This window comes from Mesoplodon densirostris, chromosome 6, assembly GCF_025265405.1.
Source record: "Mesoplodon densirostris isolate mMesDen1 chromosome 6, mMesDen1 primary haplotype, whole genome shotgun sequence".
Lineage (NCBI taxonomy): Eukaryota > Metazoa > Chordata > Mammalia > Artiodactyla > Ziphiidae > Mesoplodon > Mesoplodon densirostris.
The window spans coordinates 46,354,307-46,374,133 of record NC_082666.1 but is presented as its reverse complement, the minus strand read 5'-3'; the positions used below and the strand labels follow the sequence as shown (position 1 = coordinate 46,374,133).

Below are 19,827 nucleotides of genomic sequence, written 5' to 3'. Positions count from 1 at the left end.
AGTGGGAAGCCCCTCTTAGACCCACGTGGCAGAGCTCAGCCCAGCTTCTCCTCAGTGACCCTCCCCTCCCAGGCTTCCACTCACATGATGAGGAATCACAAAGGTTAAGCCTGAGCAATGTGCCAGAACACCACACAGAAAGAAAGACCTAATTCCCCACTTTACAGATGTGGAAACTGTGGCCCTGTCTCTGGGAACGACCCTGAAAGGTAAGTGTGGGCCCCAAAGGCCTGTCTATGCATGTGACCCTGCTGCCATGACCACTGCTGATTGGCCAGAAAATTATTCTCCAGATTTTTCAAATCAGAAATAAGGAAACACACACCACTGTAAAGCAATTATACTCCAATAAAGATGTTAAAAAAAAAAAAAGAAAGAAGGAAACAGAGGCAGTTCCTCTCTGGTAGTGACATGCAGAGATACAGAGAGAAATTTCAGGCAGCATTTGTGTTCCTGAAGTCCAACTGCCCTTGAACTTCCCAAAGTTACATGAGATAACATCCTATCAACAAATTTTCTATTTCAACAATCTCTCGGGAATAGGTTTGTCGTGTTTTCAACTAAGAGTCCTGACTAAAAGATGAAGAAGGGCTTCTCAGAGGGGATAAACTTTAAGCTGTGCCTTGAAGGATAAGCAGAAATAATTGACTAAACAGAAAATGTGTGGGAGAATTCTTCCAACTCTGTAAGGCTGAAGGATGTTTGTGGGATCACAGAGCCCCAATTGTTCCCCTGCGGCACGACTGATCATGTTATGGGCAAGTGGGAAACTGAAGCGTACTCTTTCCCTGTTCATAGGTAGAGATGCCCTGTAGATGTGCAGATCTATGTGAGCGGGCCGTGTTACTACCCTGCACATCTGCTGGGCAGCCCACCCTTAAATAAGACAATGGCTAGCGGATGCTGTAAATCCCAGTGCTGACAGAGCTTCAGTGGGTGAGTGCAGCAGTGGAAATTTCACTATTAATGTGTGCAGTCAACATTCATTCATTCTCCAAATATTTACTGAGCATCTAATATAAACCAGACAATCTGCTTGAAATACACTGTTAACAAGACAAAGAAGCTCCTTAACCCAAGGAACTCACAGTCTAGCATAAAGGCAAATATTAATCAAATAATCCCACAAATAAATCATCATAGATCATGATTATTATTACCAAGTTTATTGTAAAAAGTCATGACAAACTGTGAGAGGATATCACCTGCGGGCTTGATGTTCTCTGACAGTAGTAGGTGAGGTTTCTCCATGAAAAGACATTTACGTTCTGAAGCATGAACAGGAGTCACCTAGGACAGGGGTAGGGGAAGGGGAAGGATGGCGTGGAGCTGTCCAAGCAGAGGAACAGTGTGTGTGAAGACCCCAGGGCGGGACAGGGCACAGAGCACCTGAGGGCCTGAACTAGACCGGAGTGGCTGACAGCAGAGAACAAACAGGAGAGTGGCCTGAGATGAGAAGGGAGCAGGGTACGGACCTTGGCCTCTGAGGTTTTTAAGGTTTTTAAGCAGGGAACTGACATGGTAATTTGTGTACTTCATGATCACTCAGCTGCTCTGTGGAGAATGAACTGGAGAGGGCCAGAGGGGAGCTACGGAGGCCAACATGGGAGATAAATAGAAGGAAAAGAGAAAATGAGAGGGTGTGAGCAACTCCATGTCAGTTGGGAGGCAAACCGGCAGAGATTAAGGACTTGGGCTCGGACTCAAGCTGCCCAGTTTGTGTCCTGGCTTTGTCACTTACTCTGTGATCTTGAGCAAATTACCTGAGCTCATCTATGAAACAGGGATAGTATCTGTCTACCTCCTAGACTGTGTGAGGATTAAATGACCAATACACCTCAAGAACTTAAGAGTGGTATCTAGCACACAGGAATGTGCTGTGGCCCAAGGCCACACAGCTACTATCTAGAAACAGACAAATACTGGACTGCTCTGATTAAAGCTGGGGGTGGGCGGACCGGGCCCCAAGCCTTGTCCACTTGTCCACCCCTAACCACCACCTTGGCCTAGTCCCACCCACGCAGCCCTAAATGCCTGGGACTTCACAGACTCCCTCTCTGCCAAAGAAGGTTGGCTTCAGAGTGGCCTGTTGGAAGCCTGTCTCCTGGGCACTGTGAGAAAAAATGGGGTGATGGCAGCTGACCTGTTTAAGCATTCCAGCACACAGGGCCACTCTCAACTTTATAACATATCTAGACTAGAACCTCAGAAGGCTTTTGCTTCCCATACTTCATCTAACAAAAGGGAAAAAAAGTCTAAACACTCTTCTGCTTGCTGACGTATATATAAACTGTTTTATTTTTTTAGTAACAGTGAAGGGGAAAAAGGCCACAAAACAGACAAAAACAGCCTTGAAGGAACTCGAAGGACATGTAGATCTCAGAAGGGTACGGTTAACAGAAATGCCTTTGAAGGAACTCCTGAGAAGTTTATGGTGGCCCTCACTACCTGCCTGCTTTATTATTCACTCTGTCTCTCTTCTCTGCCCCTCCTAAGCCATGGTTGTGACCCGGTTTTGAGCAGAGGCTTAGTCAACTCTGGGCTGTAACCTCCTAGAGATTTGCTTGGGGACAAGGAAGCCCATGGATCAACCACAGGCCCCAGTCCAGGAGCGGCCCCCTGAGACCTCACGGCCTGTGACTGGTCAGGGTCATTGGGGGGTGAAGACAGGGTCTATGAACCCACAACCCAGCCAGCTCTTCCAGAATTAGGTCACAATGAGAGATACTTGGACTACCTGTGTGCCAAACACCTGTTCTGAGCCATTCCTAACATTCCTGACCAGATGTAGCCTCCTAGTGATTCTGGTTTACACAGATGGGACTATGGGATCATAAGGGCAAAAAGGCCTCATGTATCTGAAGACAGGATAGCTGATAGCTGATAAACCCAGAACTACCCCAGGACAACTGAGAGCTCTCACCAGCCCAAAGAAAGCATCCAAAGGTCAAAAAAGCTGGGAAGACTTGGGCAGAGGAGGCCCTCTCCAGACAAGGTGGGCTGCTGGACAGCACAGATATTCACAGACGGAACGAGAAACTGACAGGTGCGCTAAGATTGCACAAACAACACTTGTTCACTGAGAGCAGGTATAAGAGAAGGAAAACTGGCAATCAGCCAGTTGTCCCCAGCAGCCCCGGGGAAAGCACGTAACTTCTGTTCCAGAGAGTGCAGAGCTGGTGGAGCTGTTCTTCAAGGCAGCATAGCCTCCTCCGCCTCCCCTCAGTCGGCCAAGGCCAAGCTTGTGGACTGCAGTCACTCTGTCTCCTGGCAGATGCTCTGCTCCACTGTATCACACACAGCTAGGAATGCCTACAAGGTAAATGCAGAGCAGTAAGGGCCCACTCGGGGGCAGAAAGCTCTTTGCCCAGCCACTCTGGGGAACCTCTGGGCGACTGACTCAGGCTGAAACAGGTGTGCAGGGATGGAGATGGCCTGGGCTCCAGAGGAAGGAAGGGAGGTAGAGGAAGCACAGGGCCAGGGCTTCTGACAGTGATCTATGCCAACAACTCCCAAAGGGTGCTGAGGACAGGAAGCCAGGCCACTGCAACTGCATGATTTCAGGGGGTCCTGTCCATCGGATCAGTATAACATGTCAGCCCTATCTGCTCTCCGGCCATCTTCCTTCCCAATTAGTTTAAATCCAAATTTAAATCAGGGACATGAAAGGAGCTCTTCTCTTAAGTTCTGGGTTCATGCTGAGATATAACAACCAAAGAGAGGCCACACCACACTTGTACTCTACCCTACTTTGAACAGATACATGCACCAACACATTACACTTTGTGATGCCCTACCACACAACTCACCTGAATCTTTTTCACCAAACCCTTCCTTTTCATTCGACTGTCTTTGACATTTTCTGGCAGAACCTACGGAAGAATAAGTTGACGTATAAATAATCCTCAGTGAAAATGACATAAGAACACGTCAGAAATACCTACAGTATACCGAACAGGCCACAGGTCACTAATGTGAATGACGTGCATTTTCAGGAATCACTTCCCTGGATCTGTACCCTACATGGCCCTTCCCATGGCTCTCACCCCTATACAAGCTCCCTTTGTTCTTGGTGTCGGGGCGATAGATCTATAACATGGACTTTGTCCTCTCACTGTTTCCTGTGCATGGATACTGTGTCCTGGCTGGACCATAAGCTCAGTGTGGCAGGAAAAGCACAGTGCTTTTCTGCTTCTTCTTTACCACGCCTCCCCAAGAATCCCAAGCAGAGTAGTTTAGGCTAGAGATATCATTACTGTGTCATCTCTAAGAGGGAGCGTGGCATCGATGATTCCCAACAGCCTCACAGGAGCTGGGTCTGACTGAATTCTGTACAGATAATGAGCTCAGTGAAATGTCAGACACATGTGTGTTAGGAAAGTTAAGCCCTGTGTTTCTCTAACCATGAGATCATGGACCATTTGGGTCCCAGCTTCCTGAGGATTAGATGCTACTGGCATACATAAATAAAAGTGACAGGGACTTCCCTGGCAGTCCAGTGGTTGAGACTCTGCGCTCCCAATGCAGGGGCATGGGTTCAATCCCTGATCGGGGAACTAAGATCCCGCATGCCGTGGCCAAAATAAATAAATATACGTAAATACATAAATAATACGACAAAAGCCCTATGTTGGTGGGACAGGAGAAACCAGGAACCATCTTACCTTTCTGTGTATTCACCAAAGACCTAGCAGTGTCTGGTACACGATAGGTGCTCAATACCCTCAGGCAGTGAGTGCGATACTGAAGGAGTGAAACTGACTGAAAAACAGTCAAAGGAAACTAGTTCTTCTCAGCTGAACATTTACTTACTAGTGCGTCAATCTCTTCCAAGATCTTCGTAAACTTCTCGATTGTGGCTTTTATTCTCCTGTTGAGTGTGCAGAGAGCTTCGGCTTGAAAATCCTTGGCCAGAAAACCCTGTGGAGGAATGACGCATTATTGCAAGGGTTCCTTGAGGCTGATGGAAAACTCCAAGCCAAGGCACTGATGAAGCAGCCACACCCTGAGTCCACATTCCCCAACAGGCTGGGCCAGACCTCAGGCCCGCAACTTCACCTCTTAGGAAAAACAGAAGAGCCGGCCCTGGGCCACCCCAAGCACTGTAGTAGGCTGCAGGCCATTACATGGTCTATCTTACATGGTCCACTGGGGTCACAAATGCCTGCGGAGGCCTGGCTCTGGTGAAGCCCCCGGTCACCAGTGTATACCCGCAAACGAGAAGCAGACATTAAGAGCACAGGGTTTAGAGTTTGATAGGCCTGGGCTTCAATTCTGACTGCACTGTACTGGCTTGTGACCTTGAACAAGTTCCTTAACCTATCTGTGCCTTGGTGTTCTCATTTTTAAAATGGAGATCATGATACCCACACCCCAGAGGGTTACCATGAGGATAAAGAGAAATATATGTAGACCTTTAATAGAATTCCTGACACAGATGTATGAATGCTAACAAATGGCAGCACTTACATTATTTTTATTAAATTGTCTCTCTGTTTATTCACAGTGCTTGGCCTAATGACCAGTTAGCTGGTGACAACAGGTGGACAGCAGGGATCTCTGAGGATCAAAGCCATAGGCTACAGATGCAGATTTGATAACATGTAGTATATATTAGCTGGCAATTCCAACTCAAAGAATTTATTCTACCAAAAAAATCGGGAACGGTCAAAAAAGATTTATGTCCGAGGACGTTCAAAGAAGCATTATGGCTTCAAGATGGCGGAGGAGTAAGACGTGGAGATCACAAATACATCAGAAATACATCTACACGTGGAACAACTCCTACAGAACACCTCTTGAACGCTGGCAGAAGACCTCAGACTTCCCAAAAGGCAAGAAACTCCCCCACGTACCTGGGTAGGGCAAAAGAAAAAAAGAAAAAACAGAGACAAAAGAAAAGGGACGGGACCTGCACCAGTGGGAGGGAGCTGTGAAGGAGGAAAGGTTTCCACACACTAGGAAGCCCCTTCACTGGCGGAGATGGGGGATGGTGGGGAGGGGAAGCTTCGGAGCCACGGAGGAGAGCGCGGAGAGCGCGGCAACAGGGGTGCAGAGGGCAAAGCGGAGAGATTCCTGCACAGAGGATCGGTGCGACCAGCACTCACCAGTCCGAGAGGCTTGTCTGCTCACCCGGGGCGGGCGGGGGCTAGGAGCTGAGGCTCGGGCTTCGGAGGTGAGATCCCAGGGAGAGGACTGGGGTTGGCTGCATGAACACAGCCTGAAGGGGGCTAGTGTGCCACAGCTAGCCGGGAGGGAGTCCGGGAAAATTCTGGACATGCCTAAGAGTCAGGAGACCATTGTTTCGGGGTGCGCGAGGAGAGGGGATTCAGAGCACCGCGTAAATGAGCTCCAGAGACGGGCGCGAGCCCCGACTATCAGCGCGGACCCCAGAGACGGGCATGAGACACTAAGACTGCTGCTGCCGCCACCAAGAAGCCTGTGTGCAAGCACAGGTCACTATCCACACCTCCCCTCCCGGGAGGCTGTGCAGCCTGCCACTGCCAGGGTCCCGTAATCCAGGGACAACTTCCCCGGGAGAACGCACGGCGCGCATCAGGCTGGTGCAATGTCACACCGGAGGCCGCCGCAGGCTCGCCCCGCATCCGTACCCCTCCCTCTCCGCGGCCTGAGTGAGCCAGAGCCCCCGAGTCAGCAGCTACTTTAACCCCATCCTGTCTGGGCGAAGAACAGACGCCCTCAGGCGACCTACATGCAGAGGCGTGGCCAAATCCAAAGCTGAAGCAGAGGCGTGGCCAAATCCAAAGCTGAACCCCAGGAGCTGTGCGAACAAAGAAGAGAAAGGGAAATCTCTCCCAGAAGCCTCAGGAGCAGTGGGATCTGTCTGCATCTAATTTGTTTCTGGTTTTATGCTTATCTTAGTTTAGTATTTAGAGTTTATTATCATTGGTAGATTTGTTTATTGATTTGGTTGCTCTCTTCCTCCTTTTTTTTTTTTAATATATAGGTACATATATATTGTTCCTTTTTCTCTTTTTGTGAGTGTGTATGTGTATGCTTCTGTGTGTGATTTTGTCTGTATAGCTTTGCTTTTACCATCTGTCCTAGGGTTCTGTCTTTTTTTTTTTTTAAAGTATAGTTTTTAGCACTTGTTATCACTGGTGGATTTGTTTTTTGGTTTGGTTGCTCTCTTCTTTCTTTCTTTCTTTCTTTCTTTCATTCTTTCTTTCTTCTCTCTCTTTACTACTTTTAAATTTTTTATTTTTAATAATTTTTTTTATTTTAATAACTTTCTTTTCTTTCCTTCCTTCCTTCCTTTTCTTTCCTTTTCTTCCTCTTTCTTTCCTCCTTCCTTCCTTCCTTCCTTCCCTCCCTCCCTCTCTCTCTTCCTTTCTTCCTTCCTTTCTTTCTTTCTTCTCCCTTTTCTTCTGAGCCATGTGACTGACAGGGTCTTGGTGCTCCTGTCGGGTGTCAGGCCTGTGCCTCTGAGGTGGGAGAGCCAACTTCAGGACACTGGTGCACCAGAGACCTCCTGGCTCTATGTAATATCAAATGGTGAAAGCACTCCCAGAGATCTCCATCTCAACACTAAGACCAACTCCACTCAACGACCAGCAAGATACAAGATACAGCAAGATACAACAGAACACCCTATGCCAAACAACTAGTAAGACAGGAACACAACCCTATCCATTAGCAGAGAGTCTGCATAAAATCATAATAAGGTCACAGAAACCCCAAAACAGACCACTGGACACGATCTTGCCCACCAGAAAGACAAGATCCAGCCTCATCCACCAGAACACAGGCACTAGTCTCCTCCACCAGGAAGCCCATACAACCCACAGAACCAACCTTAGCCACTGGGGGCAGACACCAAAAACAGCGGGAACTATGAACCTGCAGCCTGTGAAAAGGAGACCCCAAACACAGTAAGTTAAGCAAAATGAGAAGACAAAGAAACACACAGCAGATAAAGGAGCAAGGTAAAAACCCATAAGACCAAACAAATGAAGAGGAAATAGGCAGTCTACCTGAAAAAGAATTCAGAATGATAGTAAAGATGATCCAAAATCTTGGAAATAGGATGGAGAAAATACAAGAAACGTTTCACAAGGACTAGAAGAACTAAACAGTAAACAAACAATGATGAACAACACAATAAATGAAATTTAAAATTCTCTAGAAGGAATCAATAGCAGATTAACTGAGGCAGAAGAACAGATAAGTGACCTGGAAGATAAAATAGTGGAAATAACTACCTCACAGCAGAATAAAGAAAAAAGAATGAAAAGAATTGAGGACAGGCTTAGAGACCTCTGGGACAATATCAAATGCACCAACAGGGCTTCCCTGGTGGTGCAGTGGTTAAGAATCCACCTGCCAGTGCAGGGGTCATGGGTTCGAGCCCTGATCGGGGAAGATCCCACATGCCATGGAGCAACTATGCCTGTGTGCCACAACTACTGAGCCTGTGCTCTAGAGCCCACAAGCCACAACTGCTGAGCCTGTGTGCCACAACTACTGATACCCGTGCGCCTAGAGCCAGTGCTCTGCAGCAAGAGAAGCCACTGCCATGAGAAGCCTACGCACCACAACGAAGAGTAGCCCCCGCTCGCAGCAACTAGAGAAAGCCCGCGCACAGCAACGAACACAGAACACAGCCAAAAATTAAAAAAAATTAATTAAAAAAAAAACGCACCAACATTCAAATTATAGGGGTCCCAGAAGAAGAAGAGAAAAAGAAAGGGACTGAAAAAATATTTGAAGAGATTATAGCTGAAAACTTCCCTAATATGGGAAAGGAAATAGTCAAGTCCAGGAAGCGCAGAGTCCCATACAGGATAAACCCAAGGAGAAACATGCCAAGACACACATTAATCAAACTATCAAAAATTAAACACAAAGAAAAACTATTAAAAGCACGGAAAAACAACAAATAACATACAAGGGAATCCCCATAAGGTTAACAGCTGATCTTTCAGCAGAAACTCTGCAAACCAGAAGGGAGTGGCAGGACATATTTAAAGTGATGAAAGGGAAAAACCTACAACCAAGATTACTCTACCCAGCAAGGATTTCAGTCAGATTCGACAGAGAAATTAAAACCTTTACAGACAAGCAAAAGCTGAGAGAGTTCAGCACCACAAAACCAGGTTTACAACAAATGCTAAAGGAACTTCTCTAGGCAGGAAACACAAAAGAAGGAAAAGACCTACAATAACAAACCCAGAACAATTAAGAAAATGGTAATAGGAACAAACATATCGATAATTACCTTAAATGTAAATGGATTAAATGCTCCAACCAAAAGACACAGAATGGCTGAATGGATACAAAAACAAGACCCATATATATGCCGTCTACAAGAGACCCACTTCAGACCTAGGGACACATACAGACTGAAAGTGAGGGGATAGGGCCTCCCTGGTGGAGCAGTGGTTGAGAGTCCGCCTGCCGATGCAGGGGATACGGGTTCGTGCCCCGATCTGGGAGGATCCCATATGCCGCTGAGCGGCTGGGCCCGTGAGCCATGGCCGCTGGGCCTGCGCATCCGGAGCCTGTGCTCCGCAACGGGAGAGGCCACAACAGTGAGAGGCCCGCATACCGCAAAAAAGAAAAAAAAAAAAGAAAAAAAAAAGAAAGTGAGGGGATAGAAAAAGATATTCCACGCAAAAGAAAATCAAAAGAATGCTGGAGTAGCAACTCTCATATCAGGTAAAACAGACGTTAAAATAAAGACTATTACAAGAGACAAAGAAGGACAATACATAATGATCAAGGGATCAATCCAAGAAGAAGATATAACAATTGTAAATATTTATACACCCAACATAGGAGCACCTCAATACAAAAGGCAAATGCTAACAGCCATAAAAGGGGAAATTGACAGCCACACAATCACAGTAGGGGACTTTAACACCACACTTACACAAATGGACAGATCATCCAAACAGAAAACAAATAAGGAAACACAAGCTTTAAATGATACATTAAACAAGATGGACTTAATTGATATTTATAGGACATTCCATCCAAAAACAAAAGAATACACTTTCTTCTCAAGTGCTCGTGGAACATTCTCCAGGATAGATCATATCTTGGGTCACAAATCAAGCCTTGGTAAATTTAAGAAAATTGAAATCGTATCAAGTGTCTTTTCCAACCACAATGCTATGAGATTAGACAACAATTACAGGAAAAAAAATCTGTAAAAAGTACAAACACATGGAGGCTAAACAATACACTACTTAATAACCAAGAGATCACTGAAGAAATCAAAGAGGAAATCAAAAAATACCTAGAAACAAATGACAAGGAAAACACGATGATCCAACAAAACCTATGGAATGCAGCAAAAGCAGAGGGAGGTTTACAGCAATACAATCCTACCTCAAGAAAAAACAAGCATCTCAAATAAACAACCTAACCTTACACCTAAAGCAATTAGAGAAAGAAGAACAAAGAAACTCCCAAAGTTAGCAGAAGGAAAGAAATCATAAAGATCAGATCAGAAACAAATGAAAAAGAAATGAAGGAAACAATAGCAAAGATCAATAAAACTAAAAGCTGGTTCTTTGAGAAGATAAACAAAATTGATAAACCATTAGCTGGACTCAACAAAACAAAAGGGAGAAGACTCAAATCAACAGAATTAGAAATGAAAAGGGAGAAGTAACAACTGACACTGCAGAAATACAGCGGATCATGAGAGATTACTACAAGCAACTCTATGCCAATAAAACGGACAACCTGGAAGAAATGGACAAATTCTTAGAAAAGCACGACCTTCTGAGACTGAACCAGGAAGAAATAGAAAATATAAACAGGCCATTCACAAGCACTGAAATTGAGACTGTGATTAAAAATCTTCCAACAAACAAAAGCCCAGGACCAGATGGCTTCACATGCGAATTCTATCAAACATTTAGAGAAAAGCTAACACTTATCCTTCTCAAACTCTTCCAAAATATAGCAGAGGGAGGAACACTCCGAAACTCTTTCTACGAGGCCCCCATCACCCTGATACCAAAACAAGACAAAGATGTCACAAAGAAAGAAAACTACAGGCCAATATCACTGATGAACACAGATGCAAAAATCCTCAACAAAATACTAGCAAACAAAATCCAATAACACATTAAAAGGATCATACACCATGATCAAGTGGGGTTTATCCCAGGAATGCAAAGATTCTTCAATATACACAAATCAATTAATGTGATATACCATATTAACAAATTGAAGAATAAAAACCATATGATCATCTCAATAGATGAAGAAAAAGCTTTTGACAAAATTTAACACCCATTTATGATAAAAACCCTCCAGAAACTAGGCATAGAGGGAACTTACCTCAACATAATAAAGGCCATATATGACAAACCCACAACCAACATCATTCTCAATGGTGATAAACTGAAACCATTTCCACTAAGATCTGGAACAAGACAAGGCTGTCCACTCTCACCACCTTTATTCAACATAGCTTTGGAAGTTTTAGCCACAGCAATCAGAGAAGAAAAAGAAATAAAAGGAATCCAAATCAGAAAGGAAGAAGTAAAGCTATCACTGTTTGCAGATGACATGATACCGTACATAGAGAATCCTAAAGATGCTACCAGAAAACTACTAGAGCTAATCAATGAATTTGGTAAAGTAGCAGGATACAAAATCAATGCACAGAAATCTCTTGTATTCCTATACACTAATGATGAAAAATCTGAAAGAGAAATTAAGGAAACATGCCCATTTACCAGTGCAACAAAAAGAACAAAATACCTAAGAATAAACGTACCTAAGGAGACAAAAGACCTATATGCAGAAAACTATAAGACACTGATGAAATAAATTAGAGATGATACAAACAGATGGAGAGATATACCATGTTCTTGGATTGGAAGAATCAACATTGTGAAAATGACTATACTACCCAAAGCAATCTACAGATTCAATGCAATCCCTATCAAACTACCAATGGCACTTTTCACAAAACTAGAACAAAAAATTTCACAATTTGTATGGAAACACAAAAGACCCCGAATAGCCAAAGCAATCTTGAGAAAGAAAAACGGAGCTGGAGGAATCAGGCTCCCGGACTTTGGACTATACTACAAAGCTACAGTAACCAAGATAGTATGGTACTGGCACAAAAACAGAAATACAGATCAATGGAACAGGATAGAAAGCCCAGAGATAAACCCATGCACATATGGTTACCTTATCTTTGATAAAGGAGGCAAGAATATACAATGGAGAAAAGACAGCCTCTTTGATAAGTGGTGCTGGGAAAACTGGACAGGTACATGTAAAAGAATGAAATTAGAACACTCCCTAATACCATACACAAAAATAAACTCAAAATGGATTAAAGACCTAAATGTGAGGCCATACACTATAAAACTCTTAGAGGAAAACATAGGCAGAACACTCTATGATATAAATCACAGCAAGATCCTTTTTGACCCACCTCCTAGGGAAATGGAAATAAAAACAAAAATAAACAAATGGGACCTAATGAAACTTAAAAGCTTTTGCACAGCAAAGGAAACCATAAACAAGACGAAAAGACAACCCTCAGAATGGGAGAAAATATTTGCAAATGAAGCAACTGACAAAGGATTGATCTCTAAAATTTACAAGCAGCTCATGCAGCTCAATATCAAAAAAAACAAACAACCCAATCCAAAAATGGGCAGAAGACCTAAATAGACATTTCTCCAAAGAAGATATACAGATTGTCAACAAACACATGAAAGGATGCTCAACATCACTAATCATTACAGAAATGCAAACCAAAACTACAATGAGGTATCACCTCACACCAGTCAGAATGGCCATCATCAAAAAATCTGTAAACAATAAATGCTGGAGAGGGTGTGGAGAAAAGGAACCCTCTTGCACTGTTGGTGGGAAGGTAAATTGATACAGCCACTATGGAGAACAGTATGGAGGTTCCTTAAAAAACTAAAAATAGAACTACCTTACAAGCCAAGGATCCCACTACTGAGCATATACCCTGAGAAAACCATAATTCAAAAAGAGTCATGTACCACAATATTTACTGCAGCTCTATTTACAATAGGCAGGACATGGAAGCAACCTAAGTGTCCATCAACAGATGAATGGATAAAGATGTGGCACATATATACAATGGAATATTACTCAGCCATAAAAAGTAACGAAATTGAGTTATTTGTAGTGAGTTGGATGGACCTAGAGTCTGTCATACAGAGTGAAGTAAGTCAGAAAGAGAAAAAGAAATACCATATGCTCAAACATATATATATATGGAATCTAAAAAAAAAAAAAAAAAAAAAAAGATGGCTCTGAAGAACCTAGGGGCAGGACAGGAATAAAGATGCAGTTGTAGAGAATGGACTTGAGGACATGGGGAAAGGGAAGGGTAAGCTGGGACGAAGTGGGAGAGTGGCATGGACTTATATATATTATCAAATGTAAAATAGCTAGCTAGTGGGAAGCAGTTGCATAGCACAGGGAGATCAGCTCGGTGCTTTGTGACCACCTAGAGGGGTGGGATAGGGAAGGTGGGAGGGAGACAGAGGAGGGAGGAGATATGGGGATATATGTATATGTATAGCTTATTCACTTTGTTATAAAGCAGAAACTAACACACCACTGTAAAGCAATTATACTCCAATAAAGATGTTAAAAAAAAGAGGAAGCATTATACATAATGGTAAAATAACATTAGGTGATGAATAATAGAGAATTGGTTAGGTAAACCATGATCCATTCATATGATGAAATAAATACTATGCAAGTTTTGAAAAGTATGACCATTTTTTTTTTCAGTCAAAACTTTTTTTCTTTATTTAGGTATAGTTGATTTACAATACTGTGTTAGTTTCAGGTATACAACAAAATGATTTGGTTACGTATGATCATTTTGAATGACATGGGAAAATGTTCAATTTTTCAAACCAATAAAGGAACAATTTACAAACAAAGTGCACCTAACATTATAGCAATTTTTTTTAAGATGAAAAAAGATTCCAGTTTTTAGTAATGATTATCTTTGAGTTGGGGGTCTTACAGGTAATTATTATTTTTCATATTAGTGCCCATATGCTTTCTTAAATGCTATGTACAATCAGCATGTATTACTTTTGTAATTAAAACACAAACATACAACTATAAATGTTATAAAATGAAGGGATCAAAAATACGTATGTGGTTTGGGGCTGTTCCTCATCCTTATTTGGTTTCAGTACTCCACCCCTAATACTATAAGGAACTGAATAGATGACCCCATGCCCACGCCAAGATTATGGTCAACTTGGACCTTCTATGAATCAACACAATGTTCTTTGCCTTGCCAAATACATTATAGCTGACTAGACTGAGAGAAGCTACTTATTCTATTTTAGACAATACATGATCCTAGCATAGCAGGTGTTCTCCTAGGAGCACAAACAGATGCTGGCTGGGGTTTGGAAATAACAGTGTTGATAACACTTATAAAGCACTTAGTATATGTCAGGCTCAAATTATGTAATTTAATCCCCACTACAGCCCTAAGAGGGAGGTACCATCATTACTCCCTTTTTACAGATGAGGAACCTCAGACAAAGGCAAACTTGCCCACAGTAACAGAAAGGGTAGAGCCAGGGTCTGAACCCAGGGAGTCTGACAACAAAGTCTGCCCTCGTAACCAGACAATTGTATCTCCAGAGAATTCTCATAGAAGGCAGAACAACAAAGTCCCTGGAGAGAGTTACCTGCTGGATTCCAGTAAGCTCTTTACTCAACTCTTTCAGTTGGTCAGCTAACTTCTCCACAGACTTCTCCAAATCTTTCAACTTCTTTATTTCAGCTTCTTCCTCTGGACTGTTCTAAAATGTTTAAGAATAAAATGAAGTCAATAATTTTTTTTGTCAGGAAAAAAAAAATCTGACCACAAGTGGGTTAAACCACTGACCTAGAAAAAATCGTCTTAACTCTGTTGCTTCTTAGAAGGCAAGCTGGAGGGTTATGCATGAAGGTTTTCTATCTACAAAGACTCTAGACTAGATAGACAGAAGGTATCAGGTACACATTCTGGCAAGACAGCCCTGACGGCTTGGGTTCAGAGAACAAAGCCGATCCACGTGCCAGATTCAACCTCAGCCTGGGGCTGATTACCAACAGATTCCGGACTGAAGCCTGGAGTGTTAACAAATTACAGTGAATGCCTGTGAGGATTCCAGAACGGTGAGACAGGCGGAATTCTACCCTTCCTTTAAATGGAATTCCTGAGCTCTCTCATTCAATATGATGATGATGATGAATACTTTTACTGAGCATCCCCTGTATGCCAGGTATCATCCTAAGCACTTTACCTGTATTATTGTTTAAGCCTTATCACAATCCAGTGAAGGAGGTACTGTTTCAGATGATGAAATTGAGGTTACTGTAAAGTAACTTAAGGTTACACAGCCCAAAACAGGTAGAAGAGACTTGAATTGGACTTGGCTCCACATACTCCAGGACAGCTCCAACTGAGGGTCCTAAAGCTTCTTTGAACTCAACCCTTGGGTTCCGCTTATTGCCCATCACCATTCTCCCTGACCCTTGAGCAAGAAATCTCTAGATTATTTCCCCTTCTCTCACCTTAATTGGTAGCCAGCAGCTTCCTGCTTTTACACTACCCCAAATTGTTCACATTCTTCTCTGTGGCCAAATCCTGAGTGCCAGTCTCCTGGCAGTTCCAAGTCTGGAGTAGACTTTCCTTGCCTCCACTTTGCTAATCTCTGCCCTGTCTCCACTCTGAATCAGCCACCTCGCTCGAAGTAAGGGAACTTCACAGGGCCAACAATTCCACTGTGTCACAATGCAGGGCTGGCCATGGCCCTCTCTCATCACCCCAGGGCCTACTTTTCTCACCAACTGGCTTTTTCTCCATCACCTCTTTAGTCTGAACCTTTCTTTCCAGCCAAAGAGGGTTTATCCTTATGTGAGATTTTAGTAAAAAGAATGGTTAAAGGAAGAGAGGCTCCTGAAGTTTGCAGAGTACTTATTTTTAAAATCTACAGGTTTATTCTAACGAAACGCTCTCTTGCAAATCCCCCTCCAAGTGAGTAGGGACTGCCTCAGGCACTATTTTAACCAGACTGATTCCACCACCAACACAAAAGCCACATTACTGAGGCAGCATAACCACCCCTAATTCCCAGAGTGAAAGCCCTAACCAACAGGAGCTGGAGGGTGTGAGAACTGGTGACTCCAGGGAACAAAGAGACTACATTTGTTTAGAGAGCACTACTTCGCCAGTGCCAACCCTGGCTCCCCGATTTGGCCTTCTAAACAGAAACATGAACAAAAGACCTTCGTCGTTTGATTCTGAGGTATTCTGGTAGAAAAAGCAATTTACCTTTTTCCCAATTAACATGACCCGGCAACCATTTTGTATTCCAAGTGCTGACAATGGCATCTTCATTTCCTTCAGAGATTTTCCTGAACAAAGAAGAAAGTAATGTCAGGTTGCAACAATTGTACAACAGTGAAAATAGATTTCAGCAAGGGTACAGGAAGTAGTGTGTTCACTAATGAGAAGAGGATGAATTGGTATAAGCTTTTTAGAAGGTTTCTTGACCCAGTAACTTCACTTTAGATATTTACCCTAACACATAACTGGACATGTGCCTGCACAGTAACTGTTATACAATAACTATTATTCATAATAGTGAGAAACTGGAAAGAGCCAAAAATTCAGGAATAGGGGACTGATTAACTATACATCAGTACAACAGAAGACTTTGTAGGCATCAAAGCTCATTTTTTCAGGAAACTTCAATGCCATAATACATGTTGATGACCCAGTGTTATAAGATCACTAGAAATGATCCTAGTTTTGTCAACTAAAAAAAAAAAGCCACAAGTGAGAACCCACACTTTGGGATGCCAGGACAAACAAACAAAAAGAGGCTGGACGGAAATATATTGAATTGTTATTAGGGGTTTTATCCAGGAGAACATTTTCTTTTTTGTGCTTTCCTCTATTTTGAAACATGGATTTCTATTGCCTTTATAATTCTAAAATGAAACGTTTTTAAAAAGAAAAGACAAGAAGCTGCACTATGAAGTACGAATATAAATGCTTCCCATCACTAAATTTTTTACGACTGGCACCAAATGGGATAAATTTAGCCTCATCAGATACCAGAATAATGGGTTCCCATGGGAATGGGAAGACCAGAGAATGGGGATGGCAGTGGGTGTGTCCTGGCAGAAATCAACATCATCCACTGGGCCTGCCACATCCAGGCCCTGGTAAGTTTGTTCAATACCTTCTCTGTGCCAGCACTATGCCGAGCATTGGACACATAGCAGTATCTCTGCCCTCGTGGAGTTTGTTATTGCATTAGAGAAATCAGATGTTCGGTGACTATGAAGACAATTATTTAATAGGAATTTCAGTACAAGTTATGCAAAAGTGGTAGGGAGTGCCATCTGAACACACAATGGGAAGAGTATCTAACTTGGCCAGGGAAGACTGCCCATGTGCTTCATCAAAAGTGGTAATATTTCTGTCACCTTCATGTGACTTCAACTCTAATACCTGTTCAAATGTTTGCAAGTGTCCAGTGCATAGTAGGTCCTCAATACATATTTGTTGAAGTGATGAATGAATTAACAAGCAAATAAGAATTGTCCTAGTTTCGAAACTGAGAGTTACCATTAGTTAAAGTTAAGCAGTTTTAAATAGGCCTTTTAGCAATGAGGGCTCAAAGCTGGAAGAGAAATACCTACCCTTAAATATGAGTTTCTGAAAAGGCAGCGGGACCCCTGTGGCCTCTTCCACAGCCTGGGCCAAGTCTTGGACAATTGGTTCACTACAGCCCTCTTGCGGGATAACTTGAAGATCGTGCTTCTCATTGCCTGGGGAGAGAGAAAAGTGTTGAAGAAAACTCTTTCACACAAACCAATATAGGCTGACACTTTATTTACCCAGCCTTCAAGGCTTGCTCAAGGATTTTTGTTTCCTTTATTATAGTAACTAACAATATCAGTGATATCAGCTAACATTTTAAGCACTTAACATGCATAAGGAGCTGACTAGGCTCATTTCATGCATGATCTTATTTAGTTCTCAGAACAACCCCATGAAGTAGGTACTACCTATTATTCCCCATTTCACAGATAAGCAAACTACGAGTTCAGTCCAATTAAGACCTGCCTAATGAGACCCAACTCTAGAATTAGAACTTGACCTCAGATCTATCTTTGAAATCAAGTCTGTGCTTTTCTTCACAAGCCATCTGTATCCTGTGGCCTGACTGTCCTCTACTCTGTGTTGTACTGGGCAAGGAACTATTTTTGTCTCCTTTGCTGTAATGGGCAAGGAAATGTTTTTCCTCCACGTCTCTTCCACTGGGGACACCTTGGCACATACATGGTTGGTGCCCAGTAAACAGACAAATGAATGAATAAACTCCAACAGCAGAAATTCCTTTTTGGGGCAGAGGTGCTAATTCTTTTCTGGATATGTGGACAATAAGGAGGTAGCCTGTGCCGGTGCATCATGCCAAGCCTTAAGCCTACTCAACAGCCACAAGTAGTGAGTGGGACAGGTGTTACCAACTCTGCTTCTATGTGAAGTAGAAACCAGCTGCCTAGAAAGGAGACATCCCAAGGTCACTTAAACCTGAATTATCTAGAATCCTGGTCACCAGATTCCGAGGCCCTGGGGTCTCCCCTAATTGGTCCTGAGGAAACCTCATGGACTCAGCTCTCTGGAGAACTCGACACAGAACTTTGTTCTGTGTCAACTCCAAAAGTAGGCAGACCCAAAGGGTGCCCAGAGTGTACGCTTGAACCCACGGCTCACTCAGAAAGCAGACAAGAGTTCAGACTCTCGCACACACGTAGGTGTCCAGACACACAGCAGTCATACACAACATGGCTAAAAAGTGCCAGGCACAAAGACCCACAATAACTACGCAGGCACACACTAACACATACAACCAGGACCACGATGTGAAGCACGGACATCGAGGATCTAACAAATGGCCTGAGACAAAACACACCAGCCACATGGAAAGGTGTGCTGAACAAAAGATCCGTACAAAAGTCGGCCCCAAGGGCATAAACCAGATCCCACGCTTCCGGACGCCAGAAGAACACAAGGACACACGCTTCAGGAGGGCACGTGGCCAAACCCACAGACCCCGCCGGACGTTCGCAGCCCGCGCTCACTGTGGGTGACGATTACGCTGAGCCCGGCTGCCGCCATTTTCTCGCTCCGGACCACCTCTTCACTCAGGGCCACCTCTTCGCTTCCTACCGCCTCTTCGCTCCGGGACCCCTCTTCGCTCCGGATCACCTCTTCGCTCCGGGTCACCTCTTCGCTCCGGGTCGAGAGAGGCAGTGCTTTCTTCTTCACCCGCGGCCTGCGAGCGCAGGCGGCGGCGCCCCTGGTGGATCCGGCATGCCCTCTGGTCACACTCCGGACGGCTGATCTTTGGGAGGGAGGCGGACTGCGCTCGGCTGGGGGCACCGACTGGCGCGGCTCCCGGCCCAGCCGAGGGGCGCGCCGCCGGGGGCCCAGCCACTCCCAGTCGCCTCGAGATCTCCGAGCGCCGCCGCGCTCCGCCAGACCCGCGCTAGTTGCCCACCCAGCGGTGGAGAATGAGCGCGGCGCTCCGCGACCCCGCCCGGCTACTTTCACGCTCCGCCCGGGCCTGCCGGCCCCGCCCCTCGGAGCAGCCCCGCCCCTCGGAGCAGCCCCGCTCCCGCCAGGCTCCATTCTGCTACCGCCGCCCCCGGGCCCCACCCACTCAGCCGAGGCCCCGCCTGGCTTATGAGGTCACGCCCACTCCCACCACCGAGGCCACGCCCCCTGCTGACTCGGTCTCTCACCTCCAA

General features: G+C 44.3%; 1 protein-coding gene across 1 annotated transcript; it reads right to left on the bottom strand.

Annotated features, from left to right (window-relative positions):
- Positions 1–1,150: 1,150 nt before the first annotated feature.
- On the bottom strand, positions 1,151–19,645 carry BAG1 (BAG cochaperone 1). Its single transcript, XM_060101831.1, has 7 exons — positions 19,159–19,645; positions 17,713–17,841; positions 16,334–16,416; positions 14,703–14,816; positions 4,813–4,920; positions 3,810–3,872; positions 1,151–3,312 (listed from the first exon to the last, which is right to left on the bottom strand). The coding sequence occupies exons 1-7, from the start codon at positions 19,193–19,195 to the stop codon at positions 3,256–3,258; spliced, it is 591 nt and encodes a 196-aa protein (XP_059957814.1). The 5' UTR covers positions 19,196–19,645; the 3' UTR covers positions 1,151–3,255.
- Positions 19,646–19,827: the final 182 nt, after the last annotated feature.